General features: G+C 38.7%; 1 protein-coding gene across 3 annotated transcripts in view; it reads left to right on the top strand.

Moving 5' to 3' along the window:
* The window catches only part of LOC110833946 (uncharacterized), a 22,796-nt gene extending 7,826 nt beyond the window's left edge, over positions 1–14,970 (top strand). For all 3 annotated transcript variants that reach the window (XM_022072576.2, XM_022072575.2, XM_022072573.2), the window contains 2 exons: positions 4,129–4,206; positions 6,922–14,970. In XM_022072576.2, coding sequence (XP_021928268.2) covers positions 4,129–4,206; positions 6,922–8,124 — 1,281 coding nt within the window. In that variant the 3' untranslated portion in view covers positions 8,125–14,970. The remainder of the gene's footprint in view (positions 1–4,128; positions 4,207–6,921) is intronic.

The raw sequence follows: 14,970 nt of genomic DNA, 5'->3' as shown, positions 1-14,970 counted from the left end.
TGTTGTAAGACACACTAAGACCGAAAGACTAGGACTTTGCGCCAGTGAATGATAAGTAGCTTAAGACCATATTCGGGATAAACTGTCGCATTTTTGACTACTTATAAAGGAAACCTTTTGATTCATACTAACTCTACTGACTATATTTTTTGTGTGTAGTATCCTGATGATAAGCCATTATCGTACAGGCTTTGTGTAAATAAATCCTCTTCTATTGGTATATTTTTTTAGTATATTACGATTGTATATTGTTGGAAAGTCACGAATAGCTTGTTTCAAATACGACCCATCACCACATTTACGAAACCTAAAAAATTACTATTCTGTTGTCACAGAACCAACCACAACGATTTAATTCGAAACCTCTTTGGAAACCAGGGAAGTACGAGTCGCGCGGAACACTTGTGTCACTACGCTAACGATCAGACACTTATAGTCAAGAAGGTGATGTGGAAATTTTAGCGATAAAATTGTTTTCTGTCGCATAGTGTCGCCGCCGATCCTTTTAAGTGTCAATGCTCATTTGATGATAGACGAAACTGAAAACGTGTCACAGGGTTCAATATTTTTTAATGCGTAAGTGAAGGTGGTAACAGAAGAGTACTTGAAAACAGTTGACTATAACTTAAAATAGAAAGCAAAGAAAACCAGTAATCACGCATCACAAACTGATCACCTATACTCAATGAGATTTTGTGATTTTTCTTCTGTGCCTGTGACCAAATTCTGGGGAAGTATATTCAAATTAGGCACAGCATTTTATTTTTATGCCTTAGTATTATACATAATAAAAGTTTCGTAAATATCATCTTCATGTTTCTAACATGTGTAGAACCATCGTGGCTTTGTTAACAAGAATTTTTCCTGCAGTATCGTACATGGCTTTCAAATATTTGTTTTCCAAATAAGACTGCATTTCCAGGCTTCTCTATAAATATGATTTCGTAATTATTCATTGTCTGTGCGTATTATATCATTTCTATAAATAATTGTTAATATCGTTATTTAAATTGAATTTATTTGTATTTGAGCGGCCAATATAATATATGTATGTATTAAATCATGTGTAGCCGCACACTGTTAACAAAAGTATGCACTGTTAGCTCGCATTGATTCAAGTTTTCATTTTGCTTGACGTTTTCCTCATCTTCATGAAGTGGCGTATTAGCGATCGTACTTTCGGGCAAGCAATCCGAGTTCCTCTCTCAACCTTGCGTTGAAGTCTCCAACGTCGACATGTGTTCAAACATGTGCACGGAACAGTCATTCTCCCGAGTGCGAATCTTTACTTGCAACTCATTTCGAAATTATGTGTGAACACTTGTTTTACAACAAAATCTCTGTCGTGCGCAGTTTCTACGTCGTTTTCAGCTTCTTAAACTGACGTTCTTGCAAATGTTCATAATGTTTCGTGAGCCGTTTTACACAAAATTTCACTTGATAATTAAAACATGCCATTTAACACTGGGTTACATGAACTTAAAAGAACGTGAATAATTTTCTAATTAATATTTAATATTACTTTCTATTTAATTAAGATATCTTAAGCTATAACACCTAACCGACATTCAATGTTTATTACCTGTAATTACCACCAAGTATAATAAGACGTCCCTATTTATTAAATTGTATATTTAAAAGTGAGAGACAGGAAGATGTAATTATGCATTTATCAAACGTTGGCAGCAGTGCAGCTGCACCACTTTTAATTTAACTTTATGCCTCTTTGCATAGGCTTTTAGCTTAGTGATGGTCAGAATCCCTGGCCACCTCTATGAAACATAAATTTTGTGACACGCGTGGTAGCATGAAGTGAGAGGAGAATGCTTCAGTGTATTATTATCGTTGATCTAGTCTCATAAAAAGATGATGTATGTCAAATGTTTGTTTGAACTGAAGCAAAATTTAAACAGTGTTCTGAATTCTTTGGCACTGATCTGCTTTAATTTATGCGAATATAAATAAAATCACACGCCTCGTGAAGGATTTCAGATTTTCACGGATGTAAAAACAGTTGTGGTCTGATAGGTTGCTGAGCCTGTTGCATACAAACATGCTGCCTCATTCTTCAGGGTTGAAGTGAAGTGGACGTCTTGTTGACAGTGTCAATGAGTTGTATTCGTATATCCGTACATATTGTCAGTATTCTAACACAGTACAAAATAGAAAAAATCCATTTTGTATACTTTGTCATACGTAGATCTTTAAAAATGGTTTGAACTGGATTCATATGGATTAGGCACGGATTAGTGAGGGCTCTTGTGAACACAGTAGTGAACTTTCGGGCTCTATGTAAATTGGGAAATTTCTTGTTTAGCTGAGCGTATTTTCATCTCTGAAATGACTTCGTATTCGTGAAGTCCGTTATTTGGCCAATAATTTTATTTTAATTAATAACGTCTAAGCTCTTAATAATAACATTTATTAACTCGTATAATATGAAATAATGTACACACACATATATAAATACCATATAACATATTAACAAACGATTCACCAAATGAAACGTTCATTGCATTGACTTTTACTAATTTGCAATGAACAATAAAATAATAAAATTATATGGGAATTATTTTAGAGCTGAAACCATCTTTTATTCTAAAATATTCATTTCAGTCAAATTATTTTACCAGTGTACACTATATAGCCCTTTATTATCATAATCTTTCAACTGAATCATCTCTAATATGCAAAAGTCTTGGTATCTCTGATCCTCAACACCAATATTCAACTTAAAGTTGCTAGTTGATTTCAAGAACTGTGCGCATAACATTTATCCATTTAATTATAAACAAAATAATATTTAATAACACACATATTTAGACGCGGTTAGGCAATCTCCAAACCATGAATAACGTTCAAAGCTTGTTCTTTACTGAAGTGTAATATCTGTGTTACCAGTATTGTCATATTACACTATATTATTATATTTATTACGCTGCATTCCATGTTTTATTCTTATATTAATTTTTGTCGTGGCACAGTGTGATTATAATTAGGGTAAAATGCTTGCTGATCATAATAAGATGTAGTATATTATTTGGAATCCGTTGTCTGATAAATGAATACACTATTTTTAAAAAAAGCACAAAAGCTAAGCTATTTTGAAGTAAATACATAATGGAAGGGTAGTATCTGTCCGTTTGAAAGTTTGCGTCTCCAAAACCACTCTAAACCTCAGCATAAATGACATTAGACCATCACAATCAGAATCTCTAACATGACAGTGTTAGATAATGAACATTTTTTCTTCAAAAGGGCTTCAGAAATCTTTCCTTTCAGAGGTTGATTGTAAGTATGTAGTTTTCTGGCGAGGATACAGTGAGATTTTGTAATCCATCCATTCGGCTGTCAATAAAGTTTTGGATCTTGCGCCATGAATTTCCCAGACGTATCATCGCTGCTCACCGTCTTTTGTTTATAAATTTAATTGATGGTTACGACACGTTTCAGCAAAACCTCGCATTGTGTTGCTACGCGTATGAGATCTGTTCGGACACATTCGTCCGGTAATACTATACAGCATGACATGCTGTTCGTCATGTACTCTGTCCAGTGTGGCAGATTATTTCATATAACTTTCATACACCCCTATAATTACTGCTTTATCATTGTATTCAACTTTATTAAACACCAACTCTGTTGTTTTTTTTGAAAGTGCGGTGTGTTTATGCTATAGACTCTATAATACAGAGTCAGATCCTTAACTAGCTGAAGTGCCCGTACTTCTTAATATTCTTTAGAAGTATTGGATTGTCATCATTTCCAACCAGGAACTGAAAATTTTACATAATTACTTCGTAAGTAATTTCTTGAAATGCTCACAAATTAAATTTTGGATGAAGAACATTATAACTTATGCTTTAAAGTAGCAGCTGGTTTGTTTGTTTCATTTGTAAATTACTCGTTTAGGATGTAGGGCTAATCGAAAGCATTTAACACACACAGCAATAAATATTATCCCATAAGGTCCAAAATCCCTTAACACAACACGACAACGTTTATGAAAACACACGTAATAATGCTATCCCAATAAATACCCTCAGTTAGCGTGGTAATACTTTTCAAATTCTTCGGCATTTCTCTTCACAGGTGTTTATAATTAGTACTGTTATTGTGTGCTCACAGATGAACCAGCTGTGTAGGGTGTGCGGGGAGCCAGCGGCTGGGTTCCATTTTGGGGCCTTCACTTGCGAGGGATGCAAGGTGAGTAACGTGTTAACGCTGTTATAACTGCAAGAAAGGACACGATATTTCCCGAAACTATTTGGATGGACAACCACCGTGAAAGAACGTGGCATCTTTCGTTATCGATAACTCGAATATTTCGTCGTTTATGACGACGTATGAATTGCCGAGGGTACCGTCTAGTGATATTAAGGACGATTGTGAATGAAACACGAAGTTGTCGTGAAATAACGCTGAAGCTGCAGCGGCTGATGAACTTCGGATCAGACATTCCTCGTTCGGCGTCCGAACTAAGTAGTTCGTTTCAACCCACTTTGTCGTCTTGTGTTAGTGGCGAGAAATTTTCGAGAGTAGACGAACGTCTTTCAGTTGGTTCCGTTTGGGAAGGGGGTGTGTGTGTGGACGGAATGAGGTCTAGATGAACCCCGTGTAATCCTGGTGATCTATGCAAGTAAGTGACGATGTTTGTGAAAATATAAAAATAATTCCTGGATTTCGTGGAAATATGCAGATGATTGACAGCAGTTGTGAAACATTTTTGGTAATTGACGGAATTTGCTAAAAGATGTAGGTAATTGTCGTTGGTGTTTGTATAAATGTGCATATAGTTGGAGCGTTCGAAAATATTCAGCTAATTGATGAGATTCGTGAAAATATGCGTATAGGCCTAATTGATAGCGTACATAAAAACACAGGTAATTCACATAATCTGCGAAAAGAAAATGTGAATAATTTGTAATATTTATTAAAACATGCAGCAAATTGATGGGATTCAGAAGACATCCCGATATTTGAAAGGATTTATGTGTTTTCTGTTAACTATACGAGGTGCGATCGGAAAGTTTCAAGACTGTGTCAATAGAGGGCGAACCGGATGTAGTACGAGCTTCTGCCGCTAGGGGGTGCGGCCTACATTCATAGTGAATCAGTGTGCCAGCCGGCATCATCGAATTAGCATTTGTTTCTTAGTTACGGGCGTTTTGGTAGTGCATTACACCGACCCTCCTGCGATTTTGGAATGGCGTGTGCATCAAATTTTGCCAAAGACTCGCCAAAACGGCTACGGAAACCTATGAAATGCTAAAGCAAGCATTTGGGGAGTCCGTAATGGGTCGTGCACAAACCTTTGTGTGGCATTCACGTTTTAAAAATGGCGAACGCCCGAAAATGTTACGAAGATTCGGAAGGCTATTCACGAAGATCGCCGTCGTACCATCAATGACTTGTGCGACATTGTTGGGATAGGCTATGGTACCTGTCAGCTGATTCTAAAGGAAGAACTCCACATGCGACGCATCCTGTCTGAGGACCAGAAGCAGAATCGACTTGACTTCTCGTTTGTCAGGAGCTGAAAGATCTTGCAAGAACCGACCCCAACTTCCTTTCTAAGCTCCGTGTGACTTCTTCCTCTTCCCAAAGATGAAAATTCAGCTAAAGGGAAGGAGATTTGAGACGATAGAAGAGATTCAGGCAGAATCGCAGATGGTGCTTGACAGGCTGACAAAGAAAGATTTCCATGGATGCTTCCAGGCTTGGCAGCGGCGCTGGGATCGTTGTGTTCACTCCCAGGGGAACTACTTCGAGGGTGATGGATGGATTTAATACCTGAGATAAGTGTACGGGTTTTTATACGCGCAGTCTGGAAACCTTTCGATCGCACCTCGTACATACCACCTGCTTTGATAGTCAATAATTCTGCATTCTTATAATAAAAAGCCATTATTTTTCTAAACAGCATTAATTAGTTGATATTTTAAAGGTGAAATATTCACCTTGAGGTACGGACTGAAAAAGGTGATATTTCACAGTAGCTTCCATAAAAGTCTATATTCCTTTTTGTCTGCCGGACCGCTGTCTAGTAGTCAGCGTGCATCCGGAAAGTCATGTGACCGGCCATCTCGACAGAGGTTTTCCTCTGTCTTTAAGCAAATGTTGAGATGGTTCCCAAGTTCCAAGTTGCCACTGCATGCTTCTCATGCAACCCTCCCTATTTAAATTCGTCAAAATTTACCCCCCCCCCCCTTCCAGCCGATGCCGCTAAATTACTTACTAATTTTCCAAATTATAGGTTCATCATTTTCTAATAAGCAATTCAGAACTTCCGTCGTTTCTGCTAGCAAACTTTCACTAATTATCGCCCTAACGTCTTCACTTTTATTTTATCCTTATAAGAAGGACGAGCGGGCATTGCCTGGGAACCTTATAACTGTAAGATGATCTTTCTCCTCATTCACTACAGTAGGACTCGTTTGGGTTTCTTTCTATACTGAACGATGGTAATCTGCCAACATTCCTCGCATACGATCGCATTGAACGTTGATACTCGTTAATTATCGGTAATCTCCATCGGATGATTTTATATTGAATGGTGATATCTGACGATCTTTGAAATCTCCTTAGCATGGATTTATAATGAAAGGTAATATTCTGTGATGTCTCTTGGGCACGTCTGTGTTTAAATCTCTTTATGTAATTTTATTGCACGAAAGGAGGAGACCGCTGGGAAGACCTAAATGTAGATGGGAGGATAATATCAAGCGGGATCTATGGGATATAGGAGTTGAAGGCGATTGGATTTTGCTGTCCCAGGACAGAGATAGGTGGCTAATTCGGTGATGAACCTCCGTGTTCCCTAAGCCGTCTATTTGATTGGTTAGTTATTGCCAAAAATATTCCGATGCTAATACTCAGACTAAAGGTGAAAGTGTAACCTGGAGGTGTTGTGTGTTTCAGTCTTTCTTCGGAAGAACGTATAACAACACGAGCTCCATCTCGGAGTGCAAGAACAACGGTGAGTGTATCATCAACAAGAAGAATCGGACGTCGTGCAAAGCGTGTCGCCTAAGAAAGTGTCTGATGGTCGGAATGTCTAAGAGTGGTTCCAGGTACGGACGGCGTTCCAACTGGTTCAAGATACACTGCCTTCTGCAGGAACAGCAGCAGCAGCAGCAGCAGCAACAACAACAACAGCACACTGGTAGCAACCCGGTGCTTCGGGAGCCTCTAAGCAGCAAGAATAGCAAAATGTTGCCTCTATGGGAAGGACTATCCCCGCACTTCCACGAGGTCAAACAGCCCTTTCACCTGCCAAGTGTTGTTGATGTTGACAACAACAACACCGGTGCTCCGAAGAACTTTCTGGACGGCAAGTCTCGAACTCTGCCGTCGGCACAGGTGATGCCTGTAAGAACACTCCCGGGAACAGCGCACCCTGGGTATGGGAGTACCGGAGAGGCTGCAGCGGCGCTGTGGGCAGCCAGGAACACCCTTTTGCCCCTTCAGGTGACGTCCCACCATCACGCCTCGTCTCTTCCGTCTCTTCCTGTCCCCTTTATCACGTCACCCTTCCTGCACAGCGCGGGGTTCCATCATCCTCACCATGGCGGCCCACCTGCAGCCAGAAACTTCTTGTTACCTTTCGTGCATTCTATGGGAACGTCGCCGAAGCATCACGGCGCCGAGCGTCTTGCTTCTCCCGTCACGTCTTCGTCTTCAGGATCGTCGACTTCGTCATCCTCGCAGTCACCATCCCCGGTGCGCGATCTCAAGCATCGGCAGGAAGCAGTGGAAGTCTCGAAACATGAACTCAGATTTAAGCCTACGGACGATTCACGATCTGCGAACTACGACAAGTCAGTGGCAATGCTGCAGTCTCTTGGGCCGGTCCAGGATCAACCCATCGACCTCTCTCTGAGGAGCGGACTCAATAGCAAAACAGTAAAACACAGGAGAAGAGAAGGTTGTAAGGGGCACAGTTCGTCCGAAGACAAGCTGGAGGACCAGGATGAAGTTGGTAGTGACAGTGACGATGATGTGAAGTCATGTGGTGATGACAGGGGTGTTGAAGGGGAGAACGAACCTTTGGAGGAGAGGGGTGGAAATGGGGAGAGCAGTAAACCCGTTTCAACCCCTCTTGATCTCACAACGAGAACGTGACAGGCCAGTAAGTTGAATAAATACATGCATGACGTGTAGAAAACTGTTCAGTCAGAAAAAAAAAATGATTTGCGCAACGCAAGTGAGCATTTGCCTGCCTTGCAGATAAAATGCATTCATCGACAAACGTTCGTTTGTCGAATTCACTGACTTCCCGGTCATGTTTCTTGCCTGGTTTAGTCTCTCTCGAAAATTCTGGATGTGTTATGCCAGTTCGATAATCCCAGCCCTTATGATCGTGATCGTATTCCGACGAACCTTGAAGTGTTTCATTATAAATACCAGGAATGTTTGCAACGTTTTGCGGAAATACTTTAAAACTCGCAGGTTATGAGAATGAGAGATGGGTGGAACTGGCTCAAGTTCGTCTGTAATGGTTGGTTTAGTTATTTGGAATACTTTTATTGCATCTCTTGATATAATTACCAATATTAGGAATACCAAAACAGTGAGAAAGAAGTTGAAATTAATAGATGGCCCTAGATAGAGAACGAAACAGAAGAATCTGTAAATCAGTTGCTATTTTGTTGCTCTATTATATAAACCAAATTCATATTTAGGTTCTAATATAAATTTAGCGAATGAATTTTTATAAAACGACAGAAAACATCGTCGGCTAATTTCTTTTTCAAACATAACCGTTTCCTATATTGCCTATAAGGTTAGGGAATAAACCAGAACACGCTTTATTTACAACATTTTTGGACGGAAGTGAAACATACGTCAGACAGTGCTACCAATATAACAGCATATTCAATAACAAAAATACTCCCAACAAGACCAGTATTAGATTGTCGTAGAAACAGACGATAAAAACATCAAAGCTAGGAATAACACTGCACGAATTAACGAATAAATAAGATCAAGGGATATAAATCCAGAATTATAAGAATTGTAATTACAAAAAGTTAATAATAGTAAGATGTAGTTGTACTTAAATTTTCAATAAGTGCGTTTCATAATTTTTGTTCTTCGCGAATTTTCACATTAATCTATTACAGATACAAATCCATTGTTGCAAACTACAACAATGCTTAGATTAATAAAGTTACGTTTCTTAAATATAGGTCTGACATATTTTTCCAATAAAGCTATAAATCTTAATTAAAAACAATAGCCGCCAGAATATCCAGTATCGATGAGTATCGATTAATCGGTTGTGTTAATACTGACAATTTGGTTGATTGAAAGCGTTTACAAAAATATTAATGTTATTTGATTTACAGTTACAGTTTCCTGTAACCCCTCCCCTCTTACTAAAGGCATTTATGGTTTTAGAGTATACGTTCGCCTTTTGACGTCGTGTGGTGACTATATGTACCACCTGCTTTAATAATAAATAACTCTACATTTTTCCACAGACTTTAGTTATGGGTTTCGAATTTTTCTCAGAATAAACATCGATTATTTCCTTAAAAGGCGTTAAATAGTTGATCTACGTAACGGTGAAGTGTGGTGTTTTCTTTGCGGTACGGACTGAATCTTTACATGATATTAGAGAAAGAATTAAACGAAGTTAGTTTATCTAAATATGGTTAAAACTCTGATTTCCTTTGGAATAGTTTTTGATCATTTATTTGTCCGGAATTTGGTCATCTGCAGTAGTATTATAATTTTTATATTTATTCAGCAATCATATTTTAATATTTTAATACCTTTTTTTCACAGAACAGACAATTTCCTTTGAATGTCTCCTTATACTGTGCAGCGTGGAAATGGCTGTGTTTAAGAAATAATAAAACATTAAATTAGAAATCGCTACAAGTAACTGCAGTGTTAAGGATTCGGTGCATCGGTTCACGGTTTTGTACCGAGTCGTCAACGTGACGTAACTTTACCGCCGGTCCTTGCTTTAACTGTGGAAAATATTGATACATAATCTCGAGCCGAAGAATTTTGATGGTGTGGAAGTGAAGTAACGTTGCAAGATTAAGATTTTTAAAAAAACGTTTCGTTTCAATTATTTCTGTCGATATTCTGGAAATCTCTTTTAAAATAATTTTTGGGATTCACCGATGTTAGCTGCTTTCTGCCTGCACCTGCTGTTTTATTTATCTATTTTCCTTGTAATAACATCTGTTGTGCATAATTCTTCTTGCATCTTCATTTAGTTTCTGTTCGAGTGTAATTATTGCTGAGTAGTAAATGCCACTATGCATTTCCATTCGACAGTGAAGCTACGAGGGTCGCTCATTAAGTAATGCCCCACATTTTTTTCCTCAGAACATATTTATTCAAGATGGCTCAAATTTAGTGACAATATAAATCAATGTTTCCTTTACACATACTATTTTTCCACATAGTCCCCATCAACTTGTACGGCTTTACGCCATCGTGGAACAAGTGCGTGCATGCCTTGCCGGTACCAGCTCTTGTCCTGTGCACGTAGCCATGTCCTCACTGCTTGAATCACGCTCTCGTCATCTTCAAATCTTGTTCCGCGGATAGCATCTTTGAGTGGCCCAAAGAGATGAAAGTCGGAGGGTGGATGGGGCAGCACCGTCCAACCCAATTTGGTGATTTCTTCCCGGGTTCTCAGACTTGTGTGAGGGCGTGCATTGTCGTGCAGGAGCAAAATTTCTGCTGGATGCTTGTGAGGCCGAACTCGTCGAAAACGCTTCTTGAGGGTTTTCAGGGTCCTGATGTACGCGTCTGAATTGATGGTCGCACCTCTTGGCATCACATCCACAAGAATGACCCCATCACTGTCCCAAAAGACAGTCATCATGACTTTTCCGGCGGAGGGAGTTGTCTTGAATTTCTTCTTTCTCGGTGATTGAGGATGATGCCACTCCATTGACTGCCTTTTTGTCTCTGGCTCAAAGTGGTGTATCCAGGTTTCGTCACCTGTAATGATCCGGGACAGAAAGACCTCTCCCTCAGCATCAAAACGCTCCAACAATTCAGAAGAAATCGTTTTCCTTTGAATCCTGTGGTCTGCTGTGAGACTTCGTGGAACCCATCTTGCGCACACCTTCGAATATGCGAGAGCCTGGATAATTGCAATCACACTTCCATTGCTGACTGAAAGCTGTTGGGCCAATTGTCGAGTTGTGATGCGCCGATCCTCACGAATAATGACATCCGCGCGGTTCAACATGTCTGGAGTGGTGGCTGTGGCAGGACGCCCAGAGCGCGGCAGATCACGGAGCTCGGTTTCTTCACTTCCTGAAGCTTTAACTCTCTTAGCCCAGCGACCAACGGTGCTCCTATCGACTGCACAGCTTCCATACACAGCACACAAACGTTTATGAATGTTCACCACCGTTTCTTTTTCAGCAACAAGGAATTCAATTACAGCTCGTTGCTTGTAACGAGAGTCGTTCACAGACGCCATTTTAACAGTTCACTACAGCTCCGCTATCGGTTGGAATCATTTGAAACTCCGTACACGAACGCGGGAAACATCAAATCTCAAGCATGTAAAAGTACACTTTTCTATCTTCATTATTGGCTGAGAAAAAAAATGTGGGGCATTACTTAATGAGCGACCCTCGTACATATGGACCTCCCATTGAGGTTCTCCGCTGTGGCCTCATATAGTATATCTGCCTCTTCATATCACATCTCTACCTGACGAAAGTAGGCTGTGAATGTAGTCAAACATTCTTTGAGACTTCATCTGCCTGTGTTACTAAAAGTTCAAGTGTTAGCGATAATTATACACTCCCCCAGTTTTCTGACGATGCACAAAATAGGGGACACGTTCTTGACATACAAAATAACCTGTCACTAAATCATTCTTAGGGAATAAATATGAATGAAATATTCACATAAAACTTGAAGATGAAGATTCGAACAATGAATAGATTTCTCTTAGAGGTTCTTTGATCTATGATGCTTAGTCTATATATGGTTTTAGTAAGGCTGCTGTAGTAGGCGTTCTTTACAAATAGGATAATATAAAACTGGCTTAATTGTGAAACTACTTCCGTTCGACAGTCATGGTTGTAACAGGATCGGTGAAAAGTATACAATTTGACGTACGGTTGTGTTTATAATTAGATATTAGAATAAAAATTAAAGTGTTACTTTCCAATAATTTTTTAACGTTGGGAACTTCTTAGATAAAATGTTTTGTTTGTGTCATTAACCACACACAACATTTAAAACTGTAGGACACACAAGTTATAGAACAGAATTTCAACATACTTATCGTCAGAGTTAATATAAGCATATACTTTTCTATAATCCAACCCATTCCATGCTATTCACGAACTATTTTGTTCAGGTTTCAAGATTTTTGTTTGTATTTAGTTCAGTAGAAAAACATCTCCCACCGTCTCTTAAAAAAATAAAACTTTTCGTAACTTTTCAGTATCGACTAATACACACCCGAATGAAAGAACATCCATATATGTCTACGCGCGTTAATTGAATGTGCCACTGTAAAATCGTGTATTTTCGAAGGAGCTATAACGTGACAGGTGCATCATCGTATTAAAATAATCTTAATCGACTTTATATCTACAAGTGTAAATAATTAAATCGTTCAATTATGCTGCATTCACACATATTCAATTATAAATAGTCAGCCTGCATCATGTAATCCACGACTTTGGATAAACGAAAGATTTTTCACTTCGCTGTTTAATTGCCCACTGTAGGCTAACGTACGTGTGATTTACAGAGCTAATTTTGAATTTTAAATTGTCTAATGACAGTTATCAAGTTTCTTGCTTTTGACGTGGAGAATGCAAAGCCTGCTCGGGGATGCCCTTTGGCAGCGAGTTGCTTTCTTGCCACCCGCTGATCAGTCACAATTCCACACCACTACACACGCATTTAGTTTGAACGAAGTGAAGTTTCCATAACGTGTCTGTAACTATCTGTTCTTTCATTTAATGAATAATTTCCTTCCGTATTTTTTAATTTTAAATATAGTTTAATCTGCTATATTTTATTTCTTGACACTTCTTAGAGACTATTATATTTTCCATAAATAAATATTAACGCTTTGTAGCCGAAAGTGGTCTAAATAATAATTAAGAATTCAGTCCGTACCGCAAAGAAAACACTACACTTCACCATTAAAAAGATCAACTGCTAGATGCTGTTTAAGGAAATAATCGCTGTTTGTTCTGAGAATCCTATGGAACCCATAAATGAAAAATTAAGGGTTAATGATTGTTGAAGCGGTGGGACATATATTTACCACTGGGTTTTAAAAGGTTTAAGGCCAGTGAGGTGCGCAGTCTATCGATTTTGTACACTCCTGACCGAAGCACACTTTCCATTCGTGTTGTAGTGGATCAAATCTCGTCAGTTCTGGGATAAGCATTAATTCTGTGATGTGAACACTGGACCGATGTTTAAATAAGCAATATTTTCGTCGTCTATAATTAAACACTTAAAAGGCATCATGGAATAGAAATGACGTAATAAAGTCTAAATTGACATGGCACTTCGAGACTTTCAGTGACGTGGCTAGCAAACAATAATAAATTAACTTTCTAAGTTACGTGCAATACGATTAATACGGTATACATAAAGGTCAATATATAAACGAAAACTTCTCAGCTTTCACTCGGTCTTCACGTAGCCTTAACTGGGATATACCGGGTCGTCATTCTTTGTAGCGAGACAGAACATCGCGGAGCGCGAAGTATTCTTGACGCGCAGGGACCAGCAGTATTGTCCACTGCACCACGCTCAGTCGCCCGATTTTAAGAACATCCTGTATTAGTAACAGAAATACACCCCATTCTGGTTTCATTTACATTGGGGGGGGGGGGGGGGAGAAGCTCACGTAGTACTGGCCACCTGCCCTCCTTGTTTATTTTACAACACTTTATCAACTGTTATATTTTACAAGGCGAAGAATGACAGATGGTAATATTGTTGAGTATTTGTTGGGAATGGGGTCAAGCGGCCATGACACTTGAGGAAAGTGACTATAAAAATACGGCAATTACTTCTTATGACAATTAGTCTAAGGGCTATATTCAAAAGTGGGATATGTTAGATGTATTGGGTATAAATGCGTTTCTCAAAACATTGTTTCTAGTATATATAAAAATTAAATATAAAATGTTATATAAATGTCCATTTGCGAAGCTCAGAAACTTTAGTTTTATGGTCTAGTTCCGGTTTAATTACAAAGTTGTTACTTTGTATATATTTTAATCAGTTAGTTTCCTACAAACAACAAATTCTGGTACACAGAAGCAAAAGTTGTTGCGATTCTAGACGAGAAAACTGATTCCGGAACTCAGGCACCCAAAATTCGTCCACAGATTTATTTATTTATATTAACAATACCAAATTTATAACCCTTCGATATTACAAGCGACATATATCGATTTTAAACCAGTCTTCTATCCTGAATGTCATTAGCTTCTTGTATTTCACCAAAACTTGTTCTGCCTTCTGTTTATGTTCTAAGTTAAACCATTTTTAGCCTTGCACAAATTGACCTCAACATGCTGATTAATTACTGCACAAATCTACAAAATACTGCGGCCCTTTCAGTAAGACCAAGGGTTAAACTTCACTTCACTAAGCTTCAGTGCTAGTAGATTTTTCGTAAACATAACGACTGCTTGTTTTGTGAATCGTTTGCAAGTTCCTGGTATTTATTTGTCCATAAAATGGCCAGTGCTCAATAATTGTGACTAGTTACAAGGAAAGGTCAAGGTTCTTTATCCTTGTGTGATGGTCACTTCGGAATCCTACAGACTTGCGAACTGTGATGAATGTGTGTTACGTTACGTCAGGAGATGATTACATCTGTTAACTTCCTATTTATATAATATGGGCATTTTTGGTGCAATGAAGAAGACGTTGGTGTAATTCTCTGATATCGTATTGATAATATATTGGCAATAAATGATTTTTACCAAATGA

This window comes from Zootermopsis nevadensis, unplaced genomic scaffold, assembly GCF_977971745.1.
Source record: "Zootermopsis nevadensis isolate Lab colony 2312 unplaced genomic scaffold, Znev_1.0 Znev_ptg000017l, whole genome shotgun sequence".
Taxonomy (NCBI): Eukaryota; Metazoa; Arthropoda; class Insecta; order Blattodea; family Termopsidae; genus Zootermopsis; species Zootermopsis nevadensis.
Note: the sequence above shows the minus strand (reverse complement) of the source record. Positions and strands in the feature narration are given on the sequence as shown.